Source organism: Neolamprologus brichardi, chromosome 23, assembly GCF_056152115.1.
Source record: "Neolamprologus brichardi isolate AB-2024 chromosome 23, ASM5615211v1, whole genome shotgun sequence".
Lineage (NCBI taxonomy): Eukaryota > Metazoa > Chordata > Actinopteri > Cichliformes > Cichlidae > Neolamprologus > Neolamprologus brichardi.
In genome coordinates, this window is record NC_142125.1 from 9,147,656 (window position 1) to 9,175,556 (window position 27,901).

Here is a 27,901-nt window from a genome sequence, read left to right on the forward strand (position 1 = left end):
ACTATTGTCTTTTCACTTGCAATAACACACTGGATACTACATGTCATTATGTGTTTGAACCAGTTAAAGTATAAAAAGTGTCTGCAAGAGCCAGATATCCAGCAAACTCATGTCCAAACAGAATGGGTCTTTATTCAGGAAGTGAAAGAAAGAAAAAGAGATTGTAATCAACACCCCATTTAAATACAAAAACAAAAATAAAATTAAACATGATATTCATTTTGCATATCAAAGAACCATTCAGTAATAATTACAATCCAAACATCTCATAAACGACTTTTGTGAAGCTATACACACAAACTCTGATTTAGAAATTAGTCACTTTAACAATAAAATTACAAATATTTAGCTTTAAAAATAATTAAACTCAAAATAATATTTTAGCAATTAGCATCTTTAAATTATATATAGTGTTTTTCACATAAAAATACAAAATAATACCAATGACATTTAAATATGAAAAATTATTCCAAGAACCTGCTACTATCAAATAAAATAAAATGTGGGAAAAAACAAGATGAAAAGAATAGAAATATGCATGAAAAAGTCTCTCCTTTTGTTAGCAAAACACTATCCAAAATAACTACAATCATTTACATCAGTACAAAGATATCTGGATTTAAAAATACTTGCAATGAAAAAACGGGGTATCTTTTTCTGACAGTAAAAAATGACACTGTGGATCAGAAATTTGCAAAATATGCAATGAAAAAAATAAATCTGCATTAAAAAGGTTTACACTGTAGTTCTTACTTTTATACAAACATTAGAAACAGTATTGCACATCACAACACAGATTCGAGGTTAGTCAGCCTTTCAAAATGTGTTATATTCAAGTTTCAGAGCATCTACGAGGACAGGCAGCTGGGGCCTCGATGCAACAGGGGAGAATCTCAAGTGTCTTCCCAGAATATAATAAAACCTTCATGTTTCCTTCCATTAAATCAAACGTGTCATGTGTATCAAAATAAGAATCAGCTGTATATCAAAAACTTTGATGTTACTAATGATGTGATTCTTTGTCAACCAAAACTTTTGGACATAATTAGGGGTAAATAAATCGAAATATCAGTCCTATTTAAATAGAAAAATACAATCAAAATCAACTCATTTTTTCGTCTACAAAAATAGTGAAATAAATATGATTTTTACAAAAGCAAGGACACATACAGAACCAAGTAACAGTGTTTAACATAGAAAATAGAAGCTCACAAAAACAGCACGAGTCAAGTGTTACAGGTGACGATATTCAAACATTATCAGACGCCATGAGAACCAAAGCCACGAGGAGGAAGAGGGGCCAGAGCGGGAGCCCGGTCTTTAGCTTTCACCTCCCATCAGGTTGCAGGCCGCGACGCCTTTCCGACTCCCGCTCCTCGTAACACCCGGACCATTTTAGAATATATTAGAAAACATTTGCTTTTTGCTCTACTCACACAAAAGATAGCTAACTTAAGACCACTGCTCCACGCTACACCTTAAATAAGTCATTATGGGGAAAAAATATGATAAATTCTACCTATAAATAGGTGAAAACTTTCATAATTCGCTTCTAAACAGAAGGGGTGAAGGAGACGGAAAACGAGCAGGGATACAGAAAAGTAGTGCATAATGTATATTATATATTAAGAAAAAATAAAAACATATTGAAGGGCCAGTGATGAGTAAATTGTTCACAAACAATTTCAATTACACAACTCAACTAGTCTCAGTTCCATTAAGGTTTTGTAACAGTACACAGTTGACGCCTGAACACTGATACCGAGGAGCACACACACAGGGGCATGAGACACTAAAACCACGACAACACGAGAGCGACACACTTGTACAGTACCAAACAGACGGCTGGGCGACCGTCCTCACAAAAAAGATTGTCCCTAAAGAGTTTTTCAAGGGTCGAGGAGGAAATTAAACAAACAATAAAAAGAAAAAGATCATCTTTAGCGAAGACCACGCGTCACTGTCTTCATCGTGGACAAGTGTGGTGAGGAGATGTGGAGATGCTTCATCTTCCGGTAACTGCGCCAGTGTTTCCTTGGATTTATGGAGCTGCAGCCACACAGCATGAAAGCCTGACTGTTACATTACAAAATAAGCAGTTTAGTGTGTTCGAACAATGCTCAATAATGCGACGCAGTCACACGGAGCACACCAAACTGACAAAGTCTTTCATTTGCGTCTGGTCTGCCGGTGAAGCTACACCAGATTAGCCTTTGGAACCACACAAAGATATGGATAGGAAGAGTGAAGGTGGAGTCATTCTTCTCTACGAAATCTGTTGATAGCTAAACTAGAGCCTCAGTCTACACTAACAACAGTCACACAGCACATGGACGACACACAAACACAAACCACTGAACACCACTCTGCTTCTCAATGGCATTTTTTTGTTGTTTTTTTTTGCTATATAAGCCACCACGTGACAACGTGATGGCATCCACTAAGTCTACAGTAGAACCAATATCACTTTTTGTATTGTTAGTATGTAAACAGATCAAACAACAGAGAAACATCAAAGCATGCAAGTTTAAATATGTTTTTTTTAACTCATTTATCTTAGTCTGATTTTTTTTTTCCCTCTTAGGCATTTGTACTTGATGATCATGCTACTCATTATAGAATTGTTACGTCTTGTCTGCATTTATTATTTCAGTGGTTTGTTTTTTCCTGACATATATGCAGCATGCTATTTGTGTAGCTAAGCCTATTGTCATTATATGCACTCTTAAATCTTTCTATGGCAATGGGGGCCAGAAGTGTTCGAGTGCATACTGCATTTCGTTTTACATGATTCAGGTTTATAAATGGCATTAAATATAATACCTACACATCTATTCATATATATGTATATATAGCAGCAAAGCTTCTGAAATAGCTCGGTCAGTATAAATCTTGAATACAGTTGCAGAAAAGCAGATTTTGTATTTTGAGGTATCACTCTACGGGTCAGTATGAGCGCAAAAATAACCCTACTGTCTTCTTTTTTTTTTTTTTTACATTTCAATAAACTCTCTAACAAGAAGAAAGAGCCCATGGCAAAGTAAAAAAAAAACCAACGGTTTGCTTTGTGGCAGAAAATGTGTCAATTTTAAGCTTCCTATATTTTTTCTACCTTTGGTTAATGACCCGGGGCAGGCGTCAACATTATAGAATCGAGGTTTTCCCAGAAACAAGTGTGCACTGAACGCACCGTGGGGTGGCTAGCAGCAGACAGACAGACAAGCTGCCCCCATGCAAAAACATTCCCGTATCTACGTTAAATCTCACATACAAAAATAATGATAATAAAAAAAGCTACAAAAATCAATCTCTTTTTTTGTTTTTTAAATCTCCTCTTAGAAAAGATGAAAGTACCACAAAAGAGTTGTAGAGTTGTCAGAGCCTGAGATGTGCGGGGGGTTTTGGTGAAAAACTGAGGCTTGTGGTGTTTGGCTGCTACAAAAGATATATAGATATATAGTATATACTGTATAGTGTTATGTACTTGATTATACTGATAGCTTAGGAAGCAGGAGAGGCTGAGCGATGCTCTTTTTCCTGTTAGCCAGTGTTTAATTTCCCTTTCCCCTAACTGTGTTACCATGAAATTGGGGGTCGCAATCTCTAATTCCAGCGGAAGTGAATCTGGCGAGGGCGGTCGGCGCCTTCTTTAACCAGAGGCTTGTGAAACTCCCGTCCGGCACGGGAGTGGATGTTAGCCCAGCAGAACTCGCAGTAGTATTGAAGACAGGTGACGTTAGCACAGAAAAAAGGAGCAAATTTCCCTCCACAACGAGCACCCTGGCACTCATCACAGAGCTGATCATCCAGGACGTAGGGCTTCACCTCCACCTGCACGTTAACGAGACATAAATGTCAGCTGTAACGAAGGGCACAAGCTTAACGAAGCACAGGCAGAGAGAAAACCTAATTTAACCAGCCCTAACAAGCGTTTGCTCATCATAACAACAAGCCCCTTCTTCTCTGTAGGGATGCTGATAACACACAAAAAGATGCAAATGCACACACACTTGCACGCGCGAATGGCATGAATTACACATCACCATGACAACTGTGTCATATACCACGAATCCTACTGATTCCTAAAGTCTGAAAAGTTTAATTTACGGTAATAAAATATCTCTAAGCATTTTATTTGTGATCGTTAGTAAAATTTTGAGATTCTGCTTATAAATAAAATATTTAGTGAAATATGTATCATACTGTAGATTCCTACCATCTTTTGTTCCTTTATGGAATTAGTATGTTATCTTATGTTCTTGCATACAATGTCACAACCCACAAATGTGCAACATTAAAGCTAGAGAAGTCCAAGAATCAGACGATCCCCTGTGACCAAGCACTTGGAGACTGTAGGGAGCAAGAACTCCCAAACTTAGTTCAAAAAAGTTTGGTTGATTATGTCTACATTGTAACAACCTGTTTATTTCTCCTAAACGGTGCTACATTTCTAAGTAACATACATTTGAGGGTGGGGCAGCAGCGTTAAGACTGTGGGTTGTGCCCATGAAAATCTTCTCTGCCAATGCCAAACACCTTAATCTACTGAAGTTCGATTGGTTTCATTTATTCGAGTGAATGATTGCTGATTGTAGAATGGGTTGGTGTTTCCACATGCTACAGAGGCCTCTGTTTGTTAAACTAACACGTTTTTAAATTGCCAACATGTTTTATTTCTTTAGTTTTCAATCATCCAATCCAATAAATGAGAAGAAACAAGAGTCAGTAGCAGAAAAAACTGTTTGCCATTGACAGATGCAAAATACCAGCAACACTGAACAGTGAAACAAAGTGCTTCACTGACCACTACACTGAGCACAGAGGTTTCTATAAACCAAATGACCACATTCATTTGATAGTTTGCTGCTTTTCTCGAGGTTTCAAAAACTGTTACATTTAATTACAAAAAATTCTGAAATCCTGATATACACTAAAAAGTTGAAGACGGGGGAAATATTGATGAAAGGAGGGTGGTCATACCCTCTTATCAATGTCAGCATGCTGCAGCTGGACGAATCTCGCGCTGATGGCAGCGATGTAACTCTGTTGGTTTGAGAAAGCCACTCGTCCTGCCCCCTTTGGGTACTTGAGCTCTGGATCTGTATCAATTCCTGCGTAGCACACTCCACCATAGAGGCGATCCATAATCATGGCCAACTCGACTAGTAAAGAAATGAACAGAGGACAAAAAGATGAATTTGAATATATGAAAAAACAGATAAAAGACTTGGATTTGAGAACAGAAGAGAAGCTATCAGAAGCGTATTTTTAGTCCAAGTTATCGATACACGCATAGCTTGAATTCATCTCTATTGAGATGCAATACTAGTTGTAGAGAAACAAGTTGGCTATATTTACTTGCTCTCAGAGGACGAGGGACGCCGCCCACAAAGATGGTCTTGCGGGGATCAAGAGGCTGAGATCCATCCATCACAAAATCGCTGTCGCTCAGGTTCCAAGGACGAATTTGCACCTGGTGTCAAAGTCAAACAAGATTAGATCGCCTTTCCCCCCTATAAGAAAATTGTGGCCATGTAGCTTCTTTTCACAGCGAGCTGGTACTGCTGTGCCACAGAGTATATTCAAAAGATGGATATTGCTATATTTTCTGCTGCCTTAACCACATGTGCCTGCAATCAAATCAGTCCCTCGCTCTGGCTGTTAGACACAATGACGTCATTTTAAGGTACTTCCATGTTGGCATCACTATTCAGACACAAAAGCTACACCCATCTTTTAAATTATTATTTAAGTGTTTAAAGATTTAAAAGCAATTTTTGAAAAACTCACAGGTTTGTCCTTGATGGTGGGGCTGGAGACACACAGGTAAAGCTTCCCATCCTCTTCCATACAGGCTTCAATCAGAGCCTGCACCGAGCTCTCTTCCTGGAAAAGCAGGAATGCATAGCCTAGGGAACGTATATAAAAAGCTTCATTGTACATGCATACAAGAACAAGAGAGGGAATAACAAAGGTGCTCACCTTGGTTTGTCACTATTCAAATGACATTCACTTATTTGCATCATATCATAATACCGTGCAGGCTCAATGTAAATACTGGTAACCAGCCATAAATAAGTGAGCTTGATGCTTTTGCTAATACCTTTAGGCGGAAAGTAGGATTTACTCTCTGCTTTGTGTGGCCAGTCCACCACAAGGTGACCAAAGCGGCGGAAGCTTGAGGTTATTTCATCTAAGGGAATTTGACATGTGACACGTGAGTAGGGAGATAAATCATAGACTGGCAGTACAACACAATCATGAAATAATTTCTTTACTCACCTTCGTCTATGTCAGGAGGCAAACCTCCCACAAACACCTTACGAGAGAAGCGCTCGATGCGTTCCCCGTTTTGGTGAGGGTAACAGTTGGGAGAGCCAAGGACTCCTGGGACACCCTGGTTGCCATGGCCATCATCAAGGAGATTGTCATCAATAGGGAAGAGAGAGGAGCGGCCTGGTGGACAAAAAAAGGCAGGCAAGGCTACAGCAAATGTCAAGCATGCTATTAAACATTCACAAGCAGAAACCCTCACGAACATGTTTCCAATCCCAGTCACATTTCCTCTCCTTGAGGCAATGTTACATCTCTGCTATGACAGGGACGTACTGAGAGGAGAGGCTTTCTATAAAATAATGTTTCTGCTTTTATTGCACTTTATTGCTGAGTGGATGTGAGGCCAAGCACCAGCTTAAAGTGAGGATTACGTACAATTTGTTTTTTTTACAGATCCGAGACTGGGACACGCAATCATGTGCGCTCCACTCAGAGCAGCGTGGCAGATAAAGCGTGTGTGGAAAGGCAGGCCGAGTGGAGCGAAGCTGTTAACATAATGGCTAAGCACTATGGAGTCCCAAAGTGTTCAAATATATACCAGACGACACAAGTTATTTTAAAAGAATAAATAATGAATTAAGTTATTCATTAGGTAGCAAATATAAATGAAATGAGGGGATTTCTTTATCACATTCTTTGCATTATATTAGATAAAATGTGAATTATTGGACCAAAGTCTTTAGCCAGCAAAGGAAAGCAATCAAATTAATCTGATTCAACTAGCAGCTGCTTCTGTCAGAGCATAAGGACGGACGCAGCTTACGAGCCTAAAAAGTGAAGCCATCACGGAAGTGGCTTAAAAGTGGATTCTTTTTATGAGCCACCAGGGGGCGACTCGTGGTTGCAAAATCAAAAACAAACAAACAAAAAAACAACAACCCTCACTTCCCTTTATTTGTGGTCTCAGTAGAACACTTTTCTGGAGGATTTATGGGCTCAGCTGCTAGTTTAAGATCATATTGAAGAAAATATCAAGACCTTATTGTATATTACATATTGATTATTCAGGATAACAATTTATCATTGACAAGTCGTTACCCTGTTAGCTTGCCATTTCACAGTCGAGCACATCTGGTTCAGAAACACCAAGATGCAGATGGTTAAAATACTGAGCTCGGAGGTCCATAACAGAACTTCTCAAACAAACAGGTGGTGTCGGGGTTTTGGAATAAAATCACTGTTATTATGAACATGAATGACATAATAATATTTTAGAAGATTAGTATATTTTAATAATTTATTATTTTTAGAAGCCAATGGGATGTTTTGGACTACAGGGTTTTGGACTTCTGCAGAAAATAAGCTCTGTGGGAAATAAAGGATCTCTTTAAAGGTTTGCGCGGCTCCTCGTTATAGGTGCCGAGTGATTTCAAGATAATCTTCACATATTCAATCAATTTTCACAGTTTTTTTTTTTAAAGCGTGGATACATTTGGCAGAAGTAAAAACACATATTTTGAGGTATAAATAAGCTGCACCCTAGCAGCATGACTTCAGCCTCACTATCACTAACCTCCTTTGTTTGCTACCAAAACTTGAGATACAGTTTCAAAACTCAAAAGTGGGGAACAAAACGTGAAAATGTCTACAGTTTGTGTAAAACACAGACCTTATTTTAAGCACACAGTCAAAAATCTATACAAAGTGCTACATGCTAACCTATTTTATTTATACTTTGGGTTTCCATAGAGCAGAGGCTATAAACACCACCAAACATGAAACCCTCAACTTAATGTATGTCTGGATACTGAAACAACACACTTTTCTTTGTATATTTTTTTAATAGTCAATCAGAAATTTGATGAGCAAAATTCTGTGTTCCCAAATTTAAAAGCAGAAAACAGTGAAGTCTCAGTCCAGACTTAAGGCCTCAGTTTGGTATCTATTTAAGCAGTAACACATGCCACAAGGAAAAAGCCACAAGTAAAGAGACACGCTAGAGAAAGCTGAATTTACCTCGACGCCTCCCATAGCTCCTGGCTGCATGTAGAAAAGTACAAGAGTGCAAGTTTCAGCTATGAAACATTTCTCAGAGGGCATTTGTAACTGTAGACTTTAATCTGCTGATCCAACCCAACCAGCTTTTATTCAAGTCACCGACTAATGAGCTAAACTGAGATACTTTTAAAAAAGGACTTAAATCCTCCTGAAACCCAAAACAAAAATTATTCTTTTTGCCAAACTTCCTAAATGCTGTGGCAAGGAAGCCTGAGGGGCTGCATCTGTCATATACTTGATGAAAGCAATACACAGAAAGTCCAGAAGTCTAAAAATGACATTTACACAAATGCTGTTATTTTGCACAAAAAGGTTTTAAATGCGATCAAAAACCAGAAAAAGGAAAACTGTTTAAAGGCCAAAGCCCTAAATATGCTCTGGCAGGGACAAGAAATCTAATTACACACAGCAGCATAGATGGCGTTGAAAAGGGGACAAAAACTATTTTCTGATTATTGAGTCTCAGGAGAAAATGGCAACAACCAGAACTTATTAAAAACACTCATAATTACTCCCAAATGTTGTCTGACCCCGATTTATGTCTCGCTAATACTGTTACAAAACACGGTTTTATTTTTTTGACAACTGGATGTGTCTCCAAATGTGAAGCTAAAAAAACCAAAAACACAGGGACTATTCAGGGCAACAATTATTCTAATTAACACAAGAAAATTTAATTGGAGGCAACCTGGAACAACCTTTGTCATTCAAGTACTACACAAAACGAGCACAGTAAATTTTCAGTTATACCACATAGCCACTTTAATGCCAACAAAACAGTTGAACAGCTGGTTAAAAAAAAAAAAAAAACTGAACCCATTTAACGGGTACCGTCAGATATTCTGCAGCAGATGCAGCAGAGGTGACACTGCGTGGCCTTATTGCACCACAGTGAGTGTGTCTAATGAGGCTAAAGAGTAATGGTGGGAGCATCATGAGAGCTGCAGACACAGGAGGATGGTGCTAGGAGATAATTACCATTGAGCATGAGTAGGCCGTCAGCCCCGGGGTTAGGGCATCCCACACGGCCTGATGTGAGAAACAGACACACACACGCAGAAAACACACACACACACAAATAGGAATGAGACAGAGCAGATGGAGAAGACAGGGCAAAGCCAATGCATGTACATGGGAATAACCACACAAAAATGCACGCACACACATAAACAGAAAAAACAACCGTCTTTTCACATGTCTAAGTTGAGCACAAACAGGAGCAAATGTTTTTTTGACCACGTACTGTTTCAGCTTTCCGACCAAACTACAGTGGAATTACTTGTTTTATTTAAGGCGATAACAATGTCCATTTAAAAAATAAATAAATACATTTTAATGCAAAGATCTAGCAAGTTCTGAGCTGACAAGACAATTTCTCCCCTTTTTTTTACATTCTGCTTTGGAAATGATTGAGGAAAAAAACACTTGTTATAGTAACGCAATTTCCCATCATATTTAGTTTTACAGTGGTTTCTCAATTGCACTAATGAATGACACCAAAATCACAAATACCAAATTCTAGATCACAGCATTCGTTGTGAAATATCAGATAAATTAAGTCACTAATAAGATATTAAAAATGTGTTGCCTTATGAGAAGCTACATTTGGAGCCGTTATCCAGAATGCTGTGTTGTGTTAACCATGTCAGTGCTATAAATGGCAGAGCGGACCCCTGCAACCCCCCCCTTCCATCTCACCTCCTCTCTTAGCTGTCATATGCAGCGTGTGAAAGTGTGATCACATCTAAAATTAGAGTAGACCCCCCCAGCCCCCCACGCTTTGCTGTGCACACTGGCCCGTGTCCTCTCCATCTGCTCCGGCAGGAAAAACAAGAAACTCGCCCAAGGAAGGAGGGCGCAGGTTGAGTAATAATCTTAGCCAACTGCAAATGAGAAAATCCACACAGGAAATTTTATACGTGTTTGCAAACCTCAACTGTTTGTCTTTTAACCAGCGATGAGTTTTTTCTTCTTTGTAATATTTTAAAGTGAGAGTGTCTTTGGCTTGTCAGGCTGTAAAAGAGCTACGAGCGGCCGTCAGTAAGAGCTGTTATTTGACACTGCTCCTCTGATGTCCAGCAGCTGAGCACAGGAGGCCAGGACAGTGTCGCTCTATGGTAAATTCTCTGCTTGGTCGTGCCAAGAAGTGAGGAATAATTCAGCAGTTACAGAAATCCGTTAATATATTTTTAAGGTATAAAATACACATGCTTGACAGTTACAGATGTTTTCTGATATTAGCAAAGAAAAACGCCATGGTTTCTCTTTTTCCTGACCTCCAGCTCTGAGTCAGATCAGTGTGCTGTTCAGGTTAAGTAGGAACAGGATCAGAGCTGGAAGGTCATGTAAATGTGCAGCTGGTGGCACAAGTATTAAGCTCTCAGCAGGGAGAAAATAAGCTGGTGTGTGGAAAAACAGCACAGCTCTGGGAGCAATGGGCCTGTCACTTCCCTGCACGATGTCGGGTTGCCTCCGCGAACACGATCGCCTCCCTCTGACCCCACGAACTGAGACTGAAAGGGAAAGGCCAGCTTACCTTTCATCGGATCCTGCTCAGCTCGCATGATGTCAATCAGAGAGCTCTCCAGGGAGTGCATGTTCAGACTGTCGTACATCCTGGTGCGATCCTGAAAAAATACAGGTGACATTTCTTTTTTTTAATCATCCAGAGTTTGACAAAACAAACAAACGTCACGGTGCACGAATAAATCCTCACGTTTCTCACACACCTTCGGGATTTGGCTTATGAATAATAAAACCTTTGAAGCACAGGGTATTTGGCTTAACATGCACCTCACGCTCGGATTAACATTTTTTCCGTATTTATTCACTTCAGGAGTCTGAAGGTAAGTTTACAGGCAGCCTACACAACGGATTCCCCAAGCTCTCTGGACTGCTTCCAAGATGCAGACAGAGAGAGAAAATGGAAACTAAAACCAGGAGCGGCATTTCACAATAGAGCTGAGATGGAGGTTGGGAGTTTGTCAGCAGAACATTGAAGTTGATCATCTTATTATTCTAGCCAGAGTGCCAAGTCCACCATATAACACACAGCACAATGACAGGCTAATGTCCTAACTCTATGATAGTTAATAGCAGCATGTCGCTTCTGTGTAAGCAACAGTAGGCGACCGTGGCTCAAGAGTTGGGAGTTCGCCTTGTAATCGGAAGGTTGCCGGTTCGAGTCGCCGGCTTGGACAGTCTCGGTCGTTGTGTCCTTGGGCAAGACACTTCACCTACCGCCTGCTGGTGTTGGCCAGAAGGGTGCCGATGGCGCAATATGGCAGCCTCGCTTCTGTCAGTCTGCCCCAGGGCAGCTGTGGCTACAACTGTAGCTTGTCTCCACCAGTGTGTGAAGGAATGGGTGGATGACTGGGTGTGTAAAGCGCTTTGGGGTCCCTAGGCGGGACTAGTAAAAGCGCTATACAAATACAGGCCATTTACCATTTAACATCACAGTAATTCAGAAAATGATCACACGGTAACTGCTCAAAATACTATCAAAATGTTTTAAATTAAAATGCAATTGCATGCAACTTCTTGCATTTGTGTTGGTCAAGCTTCAACTTGAACTTCATTTCAGGTAAGGGAAGTCAAATTTCACAAGGACGGCTGATGATAAGCGACAACTGTGCTGGTGTAACCAGAAACAGTTTCCCTGCATTGTACTAGAGTGCACCGTCATGTGAAAACGTTCAGGTAGATGTAAAAACGTAGATTAGTTTGAGATCGAGGTTCACTTTAGCGCTCTGTTTCAAGTCTGGGGAGTGGATCAAATGAAGCAGGAGTGCTTGAGCGCTGCAGAGCTTCACAGTGAGACGATCCTGAAGGGGCCAAATTTAAAGTGAGTGTTTTTTGCTTTTTAATCGTTTTGGAACTTTTTGACCAAACCCTTTGTTTCACTGCTGCATTATAAGAATGATTAACAGGTCCACACTGGTCTTTATGTGTTATAAACCTGCCAACTTTAGAGATGAAGGACAGTGACTTTTGCCTGCTTCCTTGCCAAAAGGGACGGGTGGCCAAATTTCAGGCTGGATGCCTTAGCGGACGCAACCCCAAAGGGGATTTGTGTCTCCAGCTGGAATTGAACCAGGACCTTTTGCTTGCCAGCGGACCACTAGTTAATTTAAATTGGCTTAATTTTTTTAATATCCCTTTCCTTCACAGATTTTTCCATGTAAATATTCCAAGCTTGGAGAAATTTTGGTGATATTTCTGTCATCACATCAATACAGTGAATAGTGCAAGGGTTTTTTCTTTGAAGTGCTAAACAGCAACCTGTTTACTGTTGATCATTTAGTTTGAGTAATTTTCATGACAGGCCAAGGATTCTGGAGGGTTCTGTGTTAACAAGAAGACTGATGTAATGGGTGACAATGAGCAATGGGAAACCTGACGCTGCTGGATGATCTTTTTTCTTTAGCGTCATAGTATTTTAGGGTGATCACATCAGTTAATTGCAGGAAACTTGCGGCCTTTCTTAGAGAAACAACAAGTGACTAGCCCCACTAAAGGCTAACTGAAGGCAGAGGTGCTGTTCCTTTTGTCCCCAGTTTACCTCTGTGTTATGTTAAAAACATGACACAGCAGAGATACAGTCTGTCACTGACTGCCAAACATTAAACAGAGAGGAAGGAAGGAAAAGACTTGGAATCTGAAAAATTCCAGTAGTGACACTGTTTATGGAAATTAACAATCCATGCAGTCGCGTCTGTTTCCTGGAATAGGAAGCGCTGCACTTCTTGGCACTGATAATACTAATAATTTGAGCTCATAGCAACAGTCGTACCATTTGGTGACACCATTAATGAGGTGATATCATTAGATCGGTCTAAATGAGTCATGGCCATACCTGCATTAATCTTAGAATTGATTCAGGCAAAGTCACTCATAATCTGAAAGGTTTTGTGGATTTGATTTTATATTAATTGTGTGTTGAGGTCCTTAAAGGCACATTTAAACTTTTAATCAATTGATGCACTTTGAGTGTCCAAGCTGTGCAGTTTTTAACATTAAAATGTCTCTTACATGAAGCCTATAACTGAATGATTTTATAGAAGAATTCAACAGCAACACTGAGCTCTTTCAATGCAAGTCGCACTGGAAATGATAAACTATGACAAAGAATGATATTAAACATGGAGTTTCAGGGAACACTGCCTCATAAATTTTCCTAAGAACCCAGTAATATCAATTCAAAACAAGTAAAACACTGTTCAAAGTGCCTGTATCCCAGGAGATTTTCTGAAGGCTGTGTTTCCTGACTATGACTCCATTTCTTTGCAGGCACGAGAATCGAAACATCAAATCACAATGCAAATTATGTTCTTTGAAAATAGCAACCAGTCTCACGGCACACGCAGACGTCTCTTTACACTTGGCAAAGGTCTAGGCTTCACAATCTTCCACATCAGGTTACTTTGCTTTTTTCTGCATTCTGTGTAAGTTTGATTGCTAACTTGAAACTCTAGGCAAGGTTTAATTCAGTGTGTGCACGGAAGGTGTGTTACTATGACGATCACAAGTGTCTGGGTCCAATTTTAAGAAGAATATAAAGTGATATGTGGGGCATCACTTGAGTTGTGCTGCAAGCCTTGGTTCTGAAGCATGTGCTATAAGCTATGCGTTATACAAAAGTGATACTTTCTAAGTGTAACGTGTAAAAGTTAAATGGATGACTCTGTGTGTGGTTCAATGCATTAATTAAAGATAATTATACACAAATAAACCGAGCACAAGGCACTACATAAATCTCTTCAGGGGTTATAAATCAGTTCATGTTTTAGTTCTGGTAAAAACATTTTTCCTACACATTAGGTAACAGTAATAAAAATAATCTTCTTAAACCAGTTTTGTGAATTGGGATTTCATTTACTAACACACACAACAGACCTACTTGTTTAAGAAATAGTGAGAAAGAGGAAAATGTTGTCAAATTAGGTAAGTCACTGTACTTAGTCATCCCACAGAGGGCCATTCTGAGCCTGGAAAAACACTGTATCAGCGACACGAAAGAGACGAAGATTAATCCAATTTTGTGAACAAATGGGAATTTTGTTTTTGGCAGGAAAATTAGAACGATATGATTAAAATATGACTAAACGATGACCATCTGGACCCTGAAGCATTAAAAGGGGAAAGTAGATGCACTGATGATTGTAGAGTCCCTCAGTTCATTTAAGTGCACAAAAAAATCTATCATTAATGTTAGAAACGTGACAATATTCAGAAATTAGACACATAGGCAGCATATTGTAGTGTCAATTTTCTGATGAAGATGTGGGAATGGATGTGGTAATATGTTGTTTACACATGTATAGAGAACATTTGGAATGTGCATTTACTCTTTTGATGTCATTTGCTCCACACGACCTCGTTCTTGTTTACTGTCAGCTCTGCCAAGCCGGGCTACAGATGCCTACCCAAAAGAAAATCCCACATTTTTGGTAATTGGGAGAAACACATCTACTTTTAAATATCATTTGCTCATTGAGAGGCCTTTTGCATTACGCAACAAGTCTATTTAAGAAGGTATTTAAAGAAAAGAAGGAGTGAGTTTGTTACCTAGAAAACTTAACTTTAATTAGTTTCATTGCAAGTATCAGTGAAATTGTAACTTTTCAGTAGCCATATAAAGACCATAGTATAGACACTTGTCTTTCAGAATAATAGCAAAAACCTGAATATTTTATGCAAGTAAACAACTGTATTTCTGATACTTTCATTAGGTAGACCACAACTTGGAATATGACCTTTTAAAGTTTGGCAAAGGAGCTGTTTTAGTGGCAAAATGCGTTAACTTCCTGAAAATAAAGCAGCCCGGCCCAGATCCTCAGATCTAAAAACTCTTGCTTATGTTTCTCCTGTTGATAGAAAGAATTATTATCCCCTTTTAGTTTATACCTCATCAAGTAAAGTTAAGTGAAACTATCCCTTCAGAGACCTTCATCATTTAATTTGTCTAACATCTAATTCGTATGATTGATTTAACCTCTGTCGCCAGCTCTTTCCCACCTTTAAACCCACTGATTCTCACACTGTCAAACAAAACCCCTTCTGTTAACCCCCCCACACACACCAAACCAATGATCCTACAAAACCCACCAACAGCAGCCAATGCAGTCCCAACCCTAAACACATACCTGCAGGGGCAACAAGGTGTTGCTGTTGCTGTCTGTGCGAAACATGTTCTCCTCTATCCAGGACTTAGGCCCCAGTGATCCGCCAGAGCGTGGGAACTTGGGAGGAGCGATGACATTGCTTGAGAAGGGCTTCTTCAGGGGTGAGACGTGACTGACTGAGCCAGGTACACCCATGCCGCTCCCTCTGCGGTGGTCCCGGCCCCAGGACATCCCCCCGGAGCCCCAGCCATTGCCTTGGTGACTACCCCAGGGAGACGGTTTCACCATGGGCTGTGCAGACATTAAGATAATATGGAGTTAAAGAGAACTGACAGCTTTATCATGTCTGTAATACACAAATACTTTTTTGTATTTACAACATCCATTTCATCCTATCTTGCCTTTCTTTCCTTTCACAGCCACAGCTTGATCTGCTCCTGTAACGGGTGGCTGGATAAGAAGATTTAGGGCTTTAAGACTAATACTAAGTATCCCGTGCGCTGCAACACCACCTCTGTAACTTACACACAGTCTCTCTCCACCTGGACCTTGGGTCCCCTCTTAAGCATCATGCATTGGATTGCATTGTGCTTAATCTCACATGTGAATCATACACAGAGGAGAAACAACTTTCTGTTTCTTCTGCACTCAATGCTTAATGTAAACTGAAAACCTTTTGACTCACTGCCAACCTCCATGTTCTAATAGTGCTGTATTTGAGGAACAGAGTTAATAATCTAAAAAAAAAAAAAAAAAAGGATAATAGAAGTGCTTTTAAGCAGAATCATAAGAGAGAGACTCAGCACTCTAAGAAAGGGAAATGGAAAAATCTATGAGCAAAGTTGAAAGAACTCTCTTTTTAAAGCTACTGTTGGGAAATCCATGTTCTGGTTGCCACTGAAATTAAAGTTAGTTTAGATGAAGCTTCCAAAAAACAAACGAGCAAACAAAAAAAAGATCCAATAAGCGCCCAGAGATATTTCAAGATGGCTGCCGAGTACCAAGACTTGCTTCTAGAAGGACATTTACATGAAAAGAGGCTGTTTTAGAGTCCTAGTAGAAATGAATGTACCAAACCTCACATACAAAAAAAAAACATTCATAAAATATGCATTTAGTAACTAACAAAATAGAAAAGATGCAGCATTTTCTTATGTTTTTCACTTTAAAATTGAACTTGCACTGTAATAGTGGGGATCACCATTATGCGGTTGTCTATGTTGGTTTCATGAAAATATATTTACATAGGACTCAGAGCAAAGGGCTAAAGGTTAGTGAAACAGGAACACCACACATGCACTACAGGCACACCCAGTCACATACATACTTCCATGCACACACCCAATGTGCAAATTGCATTATGGAGAAACCTGAAGCTGAAGGCTACAAACCCCCAACTGCTGCACGACTGGTCTGCTCAAGTGAGCTTCTGCTGTTGCTGCATTTCCTCAGGGCATTGCAACCGACAACCATCACACCACCAAGATACTGGATGTTTTTCATTTCACCCATATATAAGCACCCATTTACGACACCAAACCCTGCAAACCTTTGTATTCCCACTGAGTGCACCACAAGGCAGGGATGGCCCTGTGCCATGTGACCACATCCCACAGCCAGCTTCCAGGAGAGAACAACAGCTAGATTCAGTGATGCTCTCTTGTAACCCTGTTCACCCCTCCCTCTCTTTGCCTAAAGAGTAGACTTGAGCCCTTGCATAATGCATTATGCATTTGTCATCATGCATCAAGATAAAAATAGTTTATTCTTCAAGGTAAAGATTATACATGAATTCACATACACACATTAATCTATAAAGGCTTTATACCTACATTGTGACAAGATACCCCCAACCTAAGGATGTGCCAGAGTCAGCTTTCACAAAACTATAGACCTAATGGATTGGCTACACTACATGGATTGGTTACAGATTTGGAGAGTCTTAATATCTACATTTGCTTGTGATAGTGACAATAATGGGAATAGGAGACCCGGCCATGCCAAATTCTTGTGATTTCTGTTCCCCAGGAGCTCACCTGATGTTGGTTGTAGTTGTTCCTCTGCTGCAGGAAGGCGCCCTGCTGGGGATGCATCTGGGGACTAACGGGGGATCTGCGACTTTGCGGCTGCTGAGGGACGTTTATCTGGGGTGAGAAAGGACCGCTGAAGCCCTGCACGTTAATCCCGGCGCACGGATTAGCTGACACCGGAGAAAAACTCTGGAAGAAGGCCGGGTTGATGGAGGAGGGGATACCTGGGTAGAAGCTGTTGTCAGAGTCCGCGTTGGGCATATGGTTAATGGCGTTCGCGTGGATGGGGTTGATGGAGTTGGGTGCGGGCGGGGGAGAGGAGCTGGTCTGAACGGACCAAGGGGTGCCGAACCCAGGGAGGGAAGGTGAAGACGAACCCGCACTGGCGCTCTGCAACTCCTGGGTGGGGAGGTTCGGGAACGCGGCGCCGAGACCTCCGGACAACATGTTGCCGGTGCTGCTGCTGCTGCCATTGCCGTTATTTATATGGTGGGCGATAGGGGAGTCCATTTGGATCTTGTTTAGGTTTACGGAAGTGGGCAATGGCGACGCGGCATCAGCTTCAGCCTCTTCCACTGGAGAGCCGCGGGGGTCAGCGGCGCTGAGTTTGGTCTTGGAGAAGGGCTGCCTCTGCGGCAGGTGACTGAAACGTCCCTGGGGTGGGGTCGGCTCTGTGGGGCTGAACTCAGTGTGCTGACCTAACTGCTGATGTATTTTTCTGCTGTGCTGAAGGTCACAGATAGACTGCGTCGGGCAGAAATGATCAGGGAAAGCTATCTTCTGCTCTACGTGGTTATAATCCGGCGTGAACGAGCTCAGCTGGCCGTCGTTGTGCCTGTCGGTTTGGTTCGGCTGCTTTCCGGGTTTGCTGACCGGGCTGCTGCTGCGGTCCGTTTCCGTGGTTGACGGGGGTAACTGTGTGGTTGTCACCCCCACAGGCTCATCCTGCATGTTTTACTGATGCGCAGCAGCTGACAGAAACAGCAGGGACGAGGCGACGCTGCTGAAAGGCGAAAAGAGGGAGGAAAACCGGTAGGACGAGGCGTAGTATCCGTCCGCCGATGTAAAATACTAAATTCGACGTTTAAATAAGGCAAGAAATGCCGACGAGAATATATTTAACCAGCGTTCCTAAATGAGGTCTATTCAAAGAGTGTGTGTGAGAAGGCTGCAGACTACAGCGCTGAGAGGAGGGGGTCTGGCCTGTGCAAATAGTCGGCTCGCTCGATGTCTAATCTCCGTTTCACTCGGTGATATTATCATCTGACTAAAGACCGAGCTTTTTAGGCCTTGTACACTAGCCTAGCCTGTACGGTCCATTCCTGTCCGACCGTTCTGCCCCCTCCTCTGGTTACCGGCTGTGCTGCTGCGGCAGAGGATTAAAGATCCCCGACTCAATCGACGTCACGACCGCATCACGCCTGTGCGCCCGCCTCGAGCCCGAGCTGCAAAGAGGACCGCATTGTTTACGTCATTTTTTCATTATTCATAAAGTGCAGTAGGCCTAAAACCCTCAGCAAATAAAGGCCACTGTAGGCTGACTGTGGCCCTAATTATGACCAATAATTTTATGACTAATACTGTATGGCCACATGACTAAATTTGTATGGCCATGTAGCGAAGTGACCCTATAGCAGCCATTGCAAACTACTAGTCTGTTAGCATATTCATATTCATCGTCAAATATTCAAGAGCCAGTAACCCTTTCGTATTTATATTTCACAATACATGGTGTTAATTTGAAATATTTTAATTCAGCTAAAGTGACATTCAGAAGCCTAATTCAAACGCCCAGCCAGGATACATTACGCACTCTTATTGAACTGGATGTTAACGCCACTTTGGCCTTTCTATTCTGCATGTCTCACCAATAGTGCTTTGAAAAAAGCTCAAGCATTTCCAGGGTACACATTGTACAGTTTTCATCCGCCCGTGTCTATCAGTATTCAGTCCACAACCATCGTGCGTGCGTCTGCGCCAGCGTCACTTTACGCATGTACGCCGACAAGCTAAATATAGTTTTCTATGTCAGCGCGTGTCAGGGGAGATGAATCTTCTTCGCCTGCACTGAACTCAAAGCTGACAAGTAACCCCAACATATGATCTGCCACCAGCAGCTCTATGTGGCTACTAGGTAATCTTTTTCTTTTTTTGGAGCGAGTGAGAGAGCGCATCCCGGGAATGCCACCAACTGACTGTGTTTTAGGACACAAGGCAGAGACAACAGAATGTTTTAGATGGTCTCTTCCCTCAGCAGCTGAGAAGTAGATGTCCTTAATTCATTTTAAAATACAAAACAAGCATCCGTGGGGAATTGGAGATATACAAATGAAAAAAAAATCCGTTCTTATTTTGACAGAAAGCCCACTTTCAGTGCGTTACTCCACTGCATTTTCTGTGTTAGCACAAATATGGATGAAGAATTTTCACTTTTTTTAAAGAGTGAAACTGAATAAATCATCGCGGCATCTCTGTTTGAAGGCGATTTTTAACGAGGTAGACAAATACCAGAGTAGCAAAGCAATGTGCATGATGGACCTACCATCTGGTCCCTGCTAATGATGATAGCTCACATGACACATAGCGTATTGCTTGAAAACGGTGCTGCCAATTCCATAATTTTACCAAGAACTTGATAAATATTTTTGGATAAAGCGTTATATATATTTAACTATTACAGTCACTGGTATGTGTGTATACTGGAGAGTGAATCTCTGTCTGTTTTACAGTCAAGCTGAACTTAAAGTAAGACTGAAAGTGATCACTGAAAGCACTTGACCCCTATCACTGATGTCTTATTTTTCCTCCCCCTACTCACTGCACCTATGTCTTTTGGGCATAAAGCAGCAGAGAGAAGAAGCCCCCCCCCCCCGGAAATTCCCTATGATAAGGTCCCAGATGGAACAATCCCACCAGTGAGGGGGCAGGTGTGGTGGCCACAGTTGGAGCTGAGCACCAGTGATTAGCCAAGCCCAGTAGTGCAGCAGGGAGTTAAATGGGGCAGGCTGCCAGCTGCTTGCGCCTGATGATGATGATGAGTTTGGGGGGGGCGGGGTGGGTGGTGGTGACACGGTGGGGGTTATCCTGGTAGATGGGGTGGAGGCAGGGTTGGTGTTAGAGAGAGGAGGGAAGGGGGTGGGGGTCTTTTCTGTGACTCTCACCTGGCCCAACACACACAAAATTTGACACATCTGTCCAAATACTAAACACGGTTATTCATATTTGCATTCACTTTGAGATCGAAATGTCTGAGTATGTTGAAACATCGAGCCAACAAGTATAAGTATAATGATATCAATACAAGCAAGCACATGTCATCGGATCATGAGGGTGGCTGAAATAAAGTAGCTACGCTCATTCAAAGCAGGTTTTGAGAAAGCACCTGGCCCACTAAGCAATCTCAAATTTCACCATGTTTATAAAGCTTGATCTATTTAGGTCTCTGTCAGAGAGGATGGCAGTCACACTGCAGCTGCAGTCGTCATAGCAACAGGTAATCTGCATTTCCTTTTGTGTGCTTGATTAGCCTGTTTGACTCAGGGCTCTCACCCTCTCTCAGTCTGTATGTTTTGAAGGGTTGGGCCGATGCCACTGATCAGCTCATTCTATCTCACGGATGCATTCATCAGCGGTGATGACATTGTATTCTGAGAGTCACGAGTGTGTGTGATTCAGGTTTTTATAATCCCATCCCAGCATACAGGATGTATGCTTTTTGCATGCCACGCAACTATTCTTTCAGGGCTGCAACTGTTTCCTTAGACAGAAGCACCAACAACCCTTTGTTTTTTCAGTGGGTACCTGGAGATTCAAAATGTGTTTATGTCTGATCTGTAAATACATAAATGCTAATATTAAATTCAGATCAATCCGAATGACAAAAAAGATGATTTTTTTTTTTTTTTGGGGGGGGGGGGGGGAGTTGCAGTTTTTAAGATATCTAATATTTGTTTAATTACCAAAATATAAAAAGATTAGCATAATATAGTTTCTCTTACTTACAGCATTTAACTTAACGCAAAAAAGTAAAAGTAAACAACCGTTTCCCTTTCTAGAGTCAGTCCCTCTTTAATCTTGCTAAATGAAAGACCTTGCCACGGGCAGTTTTCATTGGAACAACTTTCTAAAACTTAGCATTATATTCAGTAGCTTGGTTTAGGGCAATATGTGCACTGACTGTAGAAAGGGATGAGGTTTTAAAGTGTAAGGCGTAGTGGCCCTGAGGTGCAGGACACACCATAAACACCACCAACAAAAATCCACAAACAAAAAAAGCATTTCAAAAAAACACTGGTCAACCTTCCACTTCCTTCAAGTGTGCTTTCAGAGGTCAAAATGATAGTTTAATGTAATATGTCGAGAATAACTGCATTACATGCATATCCATATCACGAACTTAGAGTTGTATTAAATAGCAAATCAGCTTCCCAAGCTTTTTCATAACAGAGTAAACCACCATAATTGTGAGCCTCTGAATTAACATGCTTGTTGTCTTGCTGAACATTTCCATAACAACTTTAATTTGAACTGCAATCTTTTCTTTCTGATTTTGTTGAACAAAACAACTGTCAGTTGGTAATTTCCATAAAAATGACAGATCAGAGTCCCCACCCTGTCCTCTTTTTTGTTTCCTCTTTTATTTGCTAACCCAGCCTCTATTCTGTTCATTTATTTTGATACCCAGCTGAGTTTGGGAGAGACTAACAGAGACAGATTACTTAATTACTTTATGATAAAAAAAATAAAAATAAAAACTGTTTTAATAACAATAAAGAATTATTCATTATGATAGGAGGAGGACCCTCAACTGTGTGTGAGCCCCTGAGTTTGTGCCAAGAATATCCATTAGATATTATGCGTCAGATTATAGAAAATCCCATATGATAGTCCCATAACATGTTCCTATATAACTGAATCAGTCTCTTCTTTCATCCTTTAAAAACTTTTGCACTTTTTAATGATCTTCTAAAATGGAAAAAAATAAAAGGCTGAAAAATGAAGCTAACTTGGAAGCAAATTCCAGTTCCTCATATAGCTGCTTCACTTCTCCACAGACTACCATTTTAAAATTCCCAACTTTAATTCAGAAAATGATATGTTTACAGCCTGTTACAAAATGCTAATCTAAGGCTTAAAGGGGTAAGATCACTTGTATTGATTGGCGTACTAGCACAGGCGGTTGTCATAAATATCCATCCATCCGTCACTTCTTAGGGAATAGCACTGTGTTCCCAAGTAAAATAAACCCTCTCTCTGGGGGAAAGTCTTAATACACCTTGGAAGAGACTTCTTTCAGCTGCTTCTATTTGCAACATCATTCATTAGGTCCCAACTCACAGCTCATGGTCATAGGTGAGGTCAGGAACGTGGATCGACCAGTAAATTGCCACAACAGAGCAGTAAAGCATTCACTTTTCAACAGCTGCTGCATCAATCCGAACTACCACTTCAGCCAGTTCTAGTCACCAAACTGGACCTTTTCACCTGTTGTTGTGTTACACACTTCAGGACCTTTGCAAGCAATGTGTCAGCTGATATCTCTAAATATGAGTAAGTATTATAAGCACATGTACAGCTGGATATCACTGTGTGTAAAGAGGGAAAAAATAAAATTATGGCAAACTGATGCTTTATTTTGACATTTGTCTTGTTTACCAGAGAAACTGAGCACACTGTCTTGTTGTACCTATGCTTCCAATTTAGCATCCTATCCTAAATTTATAATACCAGCACATGGGAGGGCTTTCGTTCCAATTTGCACCCGGCATGGCCTCCAGGATGGAGGTTTCTTTGTTGCGCTAAATTGTCCCTTTGTTGTGACTCTCTGGGCACCGAATAGCTCTTTGTGTTTGCTGACTGATAACGCTTCTGCAAACAGTTATCTTAGTCACACACACATGCGTGGACACAGACAAACACAAACACCCAGTTAGAAGTGTTGGTAACGATGTTACATCCACGTTAGATCACAAACTCACAAACAAACTGACATACAGCGTGATAACAGATGCCTTGATAAGCTTATCTTGTATCCAAGCAGGGGTTTCTCAAGACTGGTCACACCTCCTTGTAGCCACTGTTTCTTCAGAATCCATCAAAAACGGTCCTCCATCTATGATTGGTACTATTCTCTGAGATGAATGAGGGCAGTATTATGAACGGCATATATTTGCATTTTATGACCCACTGCAGAAGGCTTGGCACACTGATTAGGTGGCTTGTTTCTCCAAGGCCAGAGAAAGACCATGGACATCTGTCATGCTTTAAACGTATTAGAAGTGTGACAGGGTGTTATCACTAGATTAGGCTGTATATGACCTTGCAGCAATATAGCAAACTTCAAAACCTCAAATTATGAAAGCTTTTATCATATTTGATCAACCCCATTCTGTTTTCTTTGTCTAAGACTCTCCTGGCTCTTGTCACTAATCTTATTCCCAATATTCTCATGAGTGCTCTCCAGTGATCATGTCCACATCACATCTGTCTGTTCTCTTTGCTTCAGCTTATATGTGTGTGTGTGTGTGTGAGAGAGAAAGAGATGCAGTTATCTTAATGTCAGGGTAGATTTCCTTGGCTTGTTGCACAGAAGCCAGAGCTTTGTTGTAACAGCAAACATTAGCATGACTAGATAACATCCTTCAGCCTTCTGTTTTCCATCCACCGTTTATTTGCACACAAATACATGAATAGGATGGACACAGACGCTAATGTCAAGCCTCAACAGGGGTCTCAGACATATGGGGATGCCTTTAATGATGTTTAAAAGAGAAACAAAGAGGGCACCCGCCTAACCACACACACACACACGCGCGCACAGTGTGTGTTTTCTGAAAGCACCTGTTTGTCATTGTAATGCATTATTGCAGGTAATGCAGTTAGGTGTGTGTCAGTCTGCGTGTACATCTGCATGTGTGTTCCATAGATTGTAAACCAGCATCTCAGATGTCACCAGAACAGAGCTACAGCTGGGGGTCAAAGGTCATCAGTGCCAGGTGCCTCAGGGCTACAGATGTCTTGGGGAGAGAAAACAGGTGTAGTATTTGTCACTGAAATAACAAGATCATCATTTTTATTTTGTGAAACCTCATCTGAAAGAAAATAAAAGACAATACTGCGCATGTTAGGTTTAGTGCTCCTGTTTTTAACATCTGATGTTCTCATGTCCAGATAAATAACATTCATTATCATTTAAAAATAAATTTGTTCTAAGCTTTTACTAAGAAAAGTAATCTAAATTAATTTATCTGTGTGTCACATTTTGGAGACAAGTGTGAAGGAAATGAAAGGTTTGTTACCAATAACAGTAATAGGAAACAAGGAAAAAGAAGAAAATAAATCAAGCCTTATGTAAAATAAACAATGATTTTGTTTAGAGATCCAAAATAAAACAATAAAAAACAACAAATATGAAACAAATTAATTATTAATAAATAAGTAAGCAAAATAATAAAAATTGGAAAAAATTAATTCCACTCTCACATTAAAAATTCTGGGACAAAAATTCCAGATTAAAAACGGAATATGTGGAAGTAGTTAGTTATGTATCGTTAAACTGGTTCTCCTGCTGGATGAATGTGGAAAATTTTAATTCGACCTTGGAAAATGAACACAATGACTGTGGCTCGCCACGTTCTCTTTACTGCACAGCTAAAATGACAATAATCGTCACTTCTTCAGAATTGTTTTACTACTGTACAGAACCTTTTCTACTGGAAGCTTACCCTGTATTGTATATAGACTAACCCTGCAATAATGTTGTTTTTGTTATATCATTATGATAAATTTCAGATTTATCAGAAATTTCCATGACTACATTTTATTTGTCGAACTCACAATAAACCCACTCATACCTTATACCCACCTTAATATATTTATATAAATATTAATTAAAGTGCACACAGAAGAATTCTCATATGGGTTGATGTTATTCCATCATAGGGGAACTGCTGTGCTTCATCAACAAACTATTTTCATTAACGACACATTTAACCTTTTCACAGATTTTATTAAGTGTAAAAAATATATCAAAATGGTTAAACATATAAATATATTAAAATAGTTTTGTTTGGGCTAAACAGTGAAATGAGATGTTAAATTCATTATCACAGAAATCTGGATAATTCTGATCACTGATAAGTGATTGAATAACTTTGCCCAGTAGTTGTGAGGAAGGAGAAACTTTGCACATTACTGCCACTTAGTGGTATAAGTAGCATCTGCTCTCTCTCTCTATCTCTCTGTCTATCAGTGTTGGTCAAGTTACTTTGAAAAAGTAATTAATTATAGTTACTAGTTACTTCTTCTAAAAAGTAACTGAGTTAGTAACTGAGTTACAATATTCTCAAAGTAATTAATTACTTGCAAAGTAACTATTGCATTACTTTAAAAAAAAACAAAAAAAAAACGTTTAACCCTCTGGGGTCCAGGGTATACTTGGCCATTTTTTAACTACTTTTGATTTTCCCTCCACATTTTACCAAACTATTTACTTTGCCTTGTTTGGTATCATCCTTTTCAGCACAACCTCACGTTTCTGAATTTACAGTTATGTTTTCATTTTGACATACTGTATTAACACAATTGATCTAAAATCAGACAAAAAACATAAAATCTGAGTAAAAAAAGTTAATTTTTTTTACTATTTTAACCACAAACATGTTTAATGAATCATATTTCATAACATTAAATGCAAATATAAATTGTCAATTTTAAAATCATATGCACAAGTTTTGCAAACAACAAAGTTATTTGCATCCATTTACCTTTTACCTTGATTTGTTAAATAACCATTTCAAACTATTTACAGAACAATCAGGTGTTCTGCATTCAATAAGATGCCACACAAATTATTTGTGCCACTCCAAAAAAAATTATTTCTTATTTCCACTATAAAGGAGAACATCACAGCCTGATACCTGCAGGTCTGACAGCAGGTGTATCACTCCTGGTTCTACCTGGAGGCAGCAGTCGCCTCATTGTTCTGACACACAACACAAAACTATCCACAACACTACACACTAACTACACAAGACAACACATTGCTAAACATCACAAATCTCTCACATCTCAAAACTAGCTCTCTCTCTCTTTCTGCTCTCTCTCTCTCTCTCTCTCTCAGTCACTCCTAAAACTTCCCCTGTTTTTTGTTTTTATTTTTTGCTCATAAGCAGAGAGTGCTTGCAAGCGCTGTCCTTGGACAGCAAACGTGACGAATCTATTGAGGAAAAAACGCAGGGTATATATTGTTTCTATCATGACTCTAGTTTTACGTGGCCTATCAGCACAGTTTAAAACTGGTATATATCACCTTGTTGCTTTGTCTTTAAGTGGTCGTGTGATTGGCTTACCACGACTACTTTATTCTTCCTCAGTCAAACAGCAGCACTCCGATTGTTTTGCCCCCTTAGCTCCAGGTGTTGTGCTAGAAACTGATCGTGACCACCGTCCGCGGGAGCGTGCGCAGCTGCTTAAAGCTGTAGCGCCCAGATTACTTACGTAGACAGCTACTTCCGTGCAACTGATATAAAATGCGGTAAGCTGAACACAGCTTCAACCGTCTGTTTGTTAAAAAATAGTAACGGACCGCATTTTCTTCTTAGTAACTGTAACAGCGTTGTAACGATAGGAATAGTAATTAGTTAGATTGCTCGTTTATGAAAAAAGTAACGCCGTTACTTGTAATGCCGTTATTCCTATCACTACTCTCTATCTATCTATCTATCTATCTATCTATCTATCTATCTATCTATCTATCTATCTATCTTCAGAGGAAAACTGGTATAACTTGTTGTGGTAAAAAAAACAAACACTTGTTCTTGCCTACCATACCACATATCATCACTAACCTCATAACAGGCACATCAAAACTGGCTACAACGAAACACAATGCAAATATTTTTAGCTTTTATTTAGCGCAACTCCTGGATTTTTATTTTTAACGATTAATAAAAACGGTAACATCTGAACTTTTTTGGCTTGTGAACCACTGGGGTATAAACTCCTTTTTATTGGCCAGCTGTCTTGTATTCTCACTCCCATTATTTTTGGCCATTGTTAGCATCTAATAAATGGATGTTGTAATTAATGTAAGACTGTTTGTTGGATTGTGAACGTGTGCTGGAAAATGTGTGTTTATTTTTAATGTGTTGTTTTATTCAATTCAAATGTAGCACTTTGTAACTGTGTGGTTAAAAACATGCTATACAAATAAATGTATTATTATTATTATTATTATTATTATTATTATTATTATTATTATTATTATTATTATTATTATTATTATTATTATTATTATTATTATTATTATTATTATTCAGGCAGAGGATGAATTGAGGGACTGCACCATCATGCGATAAATAAGTATTATTTTATAACATGAAGTTACTACAGAGTCTAAGAAAAAAAACACTG

General features: G+C 40.0%; 1 protein-coding gene across 3 annotated transcripts; it reads right to left on the reverse strand.

Annotated features, from left to right (window-relative positions):
- Window positions 1-112: 112 nt before the first annotated feature.
- On the reverse strand, window positions 113-18,896 carry cpeb2 (cytoplasmic polyadenylation element binding protein 2). Of its 3 annotated transcripts, XM_006790234.3 has the most exons (11): window positions 17,495-18,896; window positions 15,480-15,749; window positions 10,871-10,961; window positions 9,313-9,363; window positions 8,293-8,316; window positions 6,283-6,456; window positions 6,104-6,193; window positions 5,791-5,909; window positions 5,359-5,473; window positions 4,981-5,162; window positions 113-3,831 (listed from the first exon to the last, which is right to left on the reverse strand). In XM_006790234.3, the coding sequence occupies exons 1-11, from the start codon at window positions 18,437-18,439 to the stop codon at window positions 3,604-3,606; spliced, it is 2,289 nt and encodes a 762-aa protein (XP_006790297.1). In that variant the 5' UTR covers window positions 18,440-18,896; the 3' UTR covers window positions 113-3,603. The 3 variants fall into 3 exon arrangements, with proteins under 3 accessions (XP_006790297.1, XP_006790299.1, XP_006790298.1); XM_006790236.3 differs by lacking the exon at window positions 9,313-9,363; XM_006790235.3 differs by lacking the exon at window positions 8,293-8,316.
- Window positions 18,897-27,901: the final 9,005 nt, after the last annotated feature.

Coding starts and splice junctions, on each gene's coding strand:
- cpeb2 (XM_006790234.3), bottom strand. CDS start 18,439: ATGCAGGATGAGCCTGTGGGGGTGACAACCACACAGTTACCCCCGTCA. Junction 9,364..10,870: donor TGAGCAGGATCCGATGAAAG/GTAAGCTGGCCT, acceptor TTCTCACATCAG/GCCGTGTGGGATGCCCTAAC. Junction 6,194..6,282: donor GCCTCCTGACATAGACGAAG/GTGAGTAAAGAA, acceptor AAATTCCCTTAG/ATGAAATAACCTCAAGCTTC.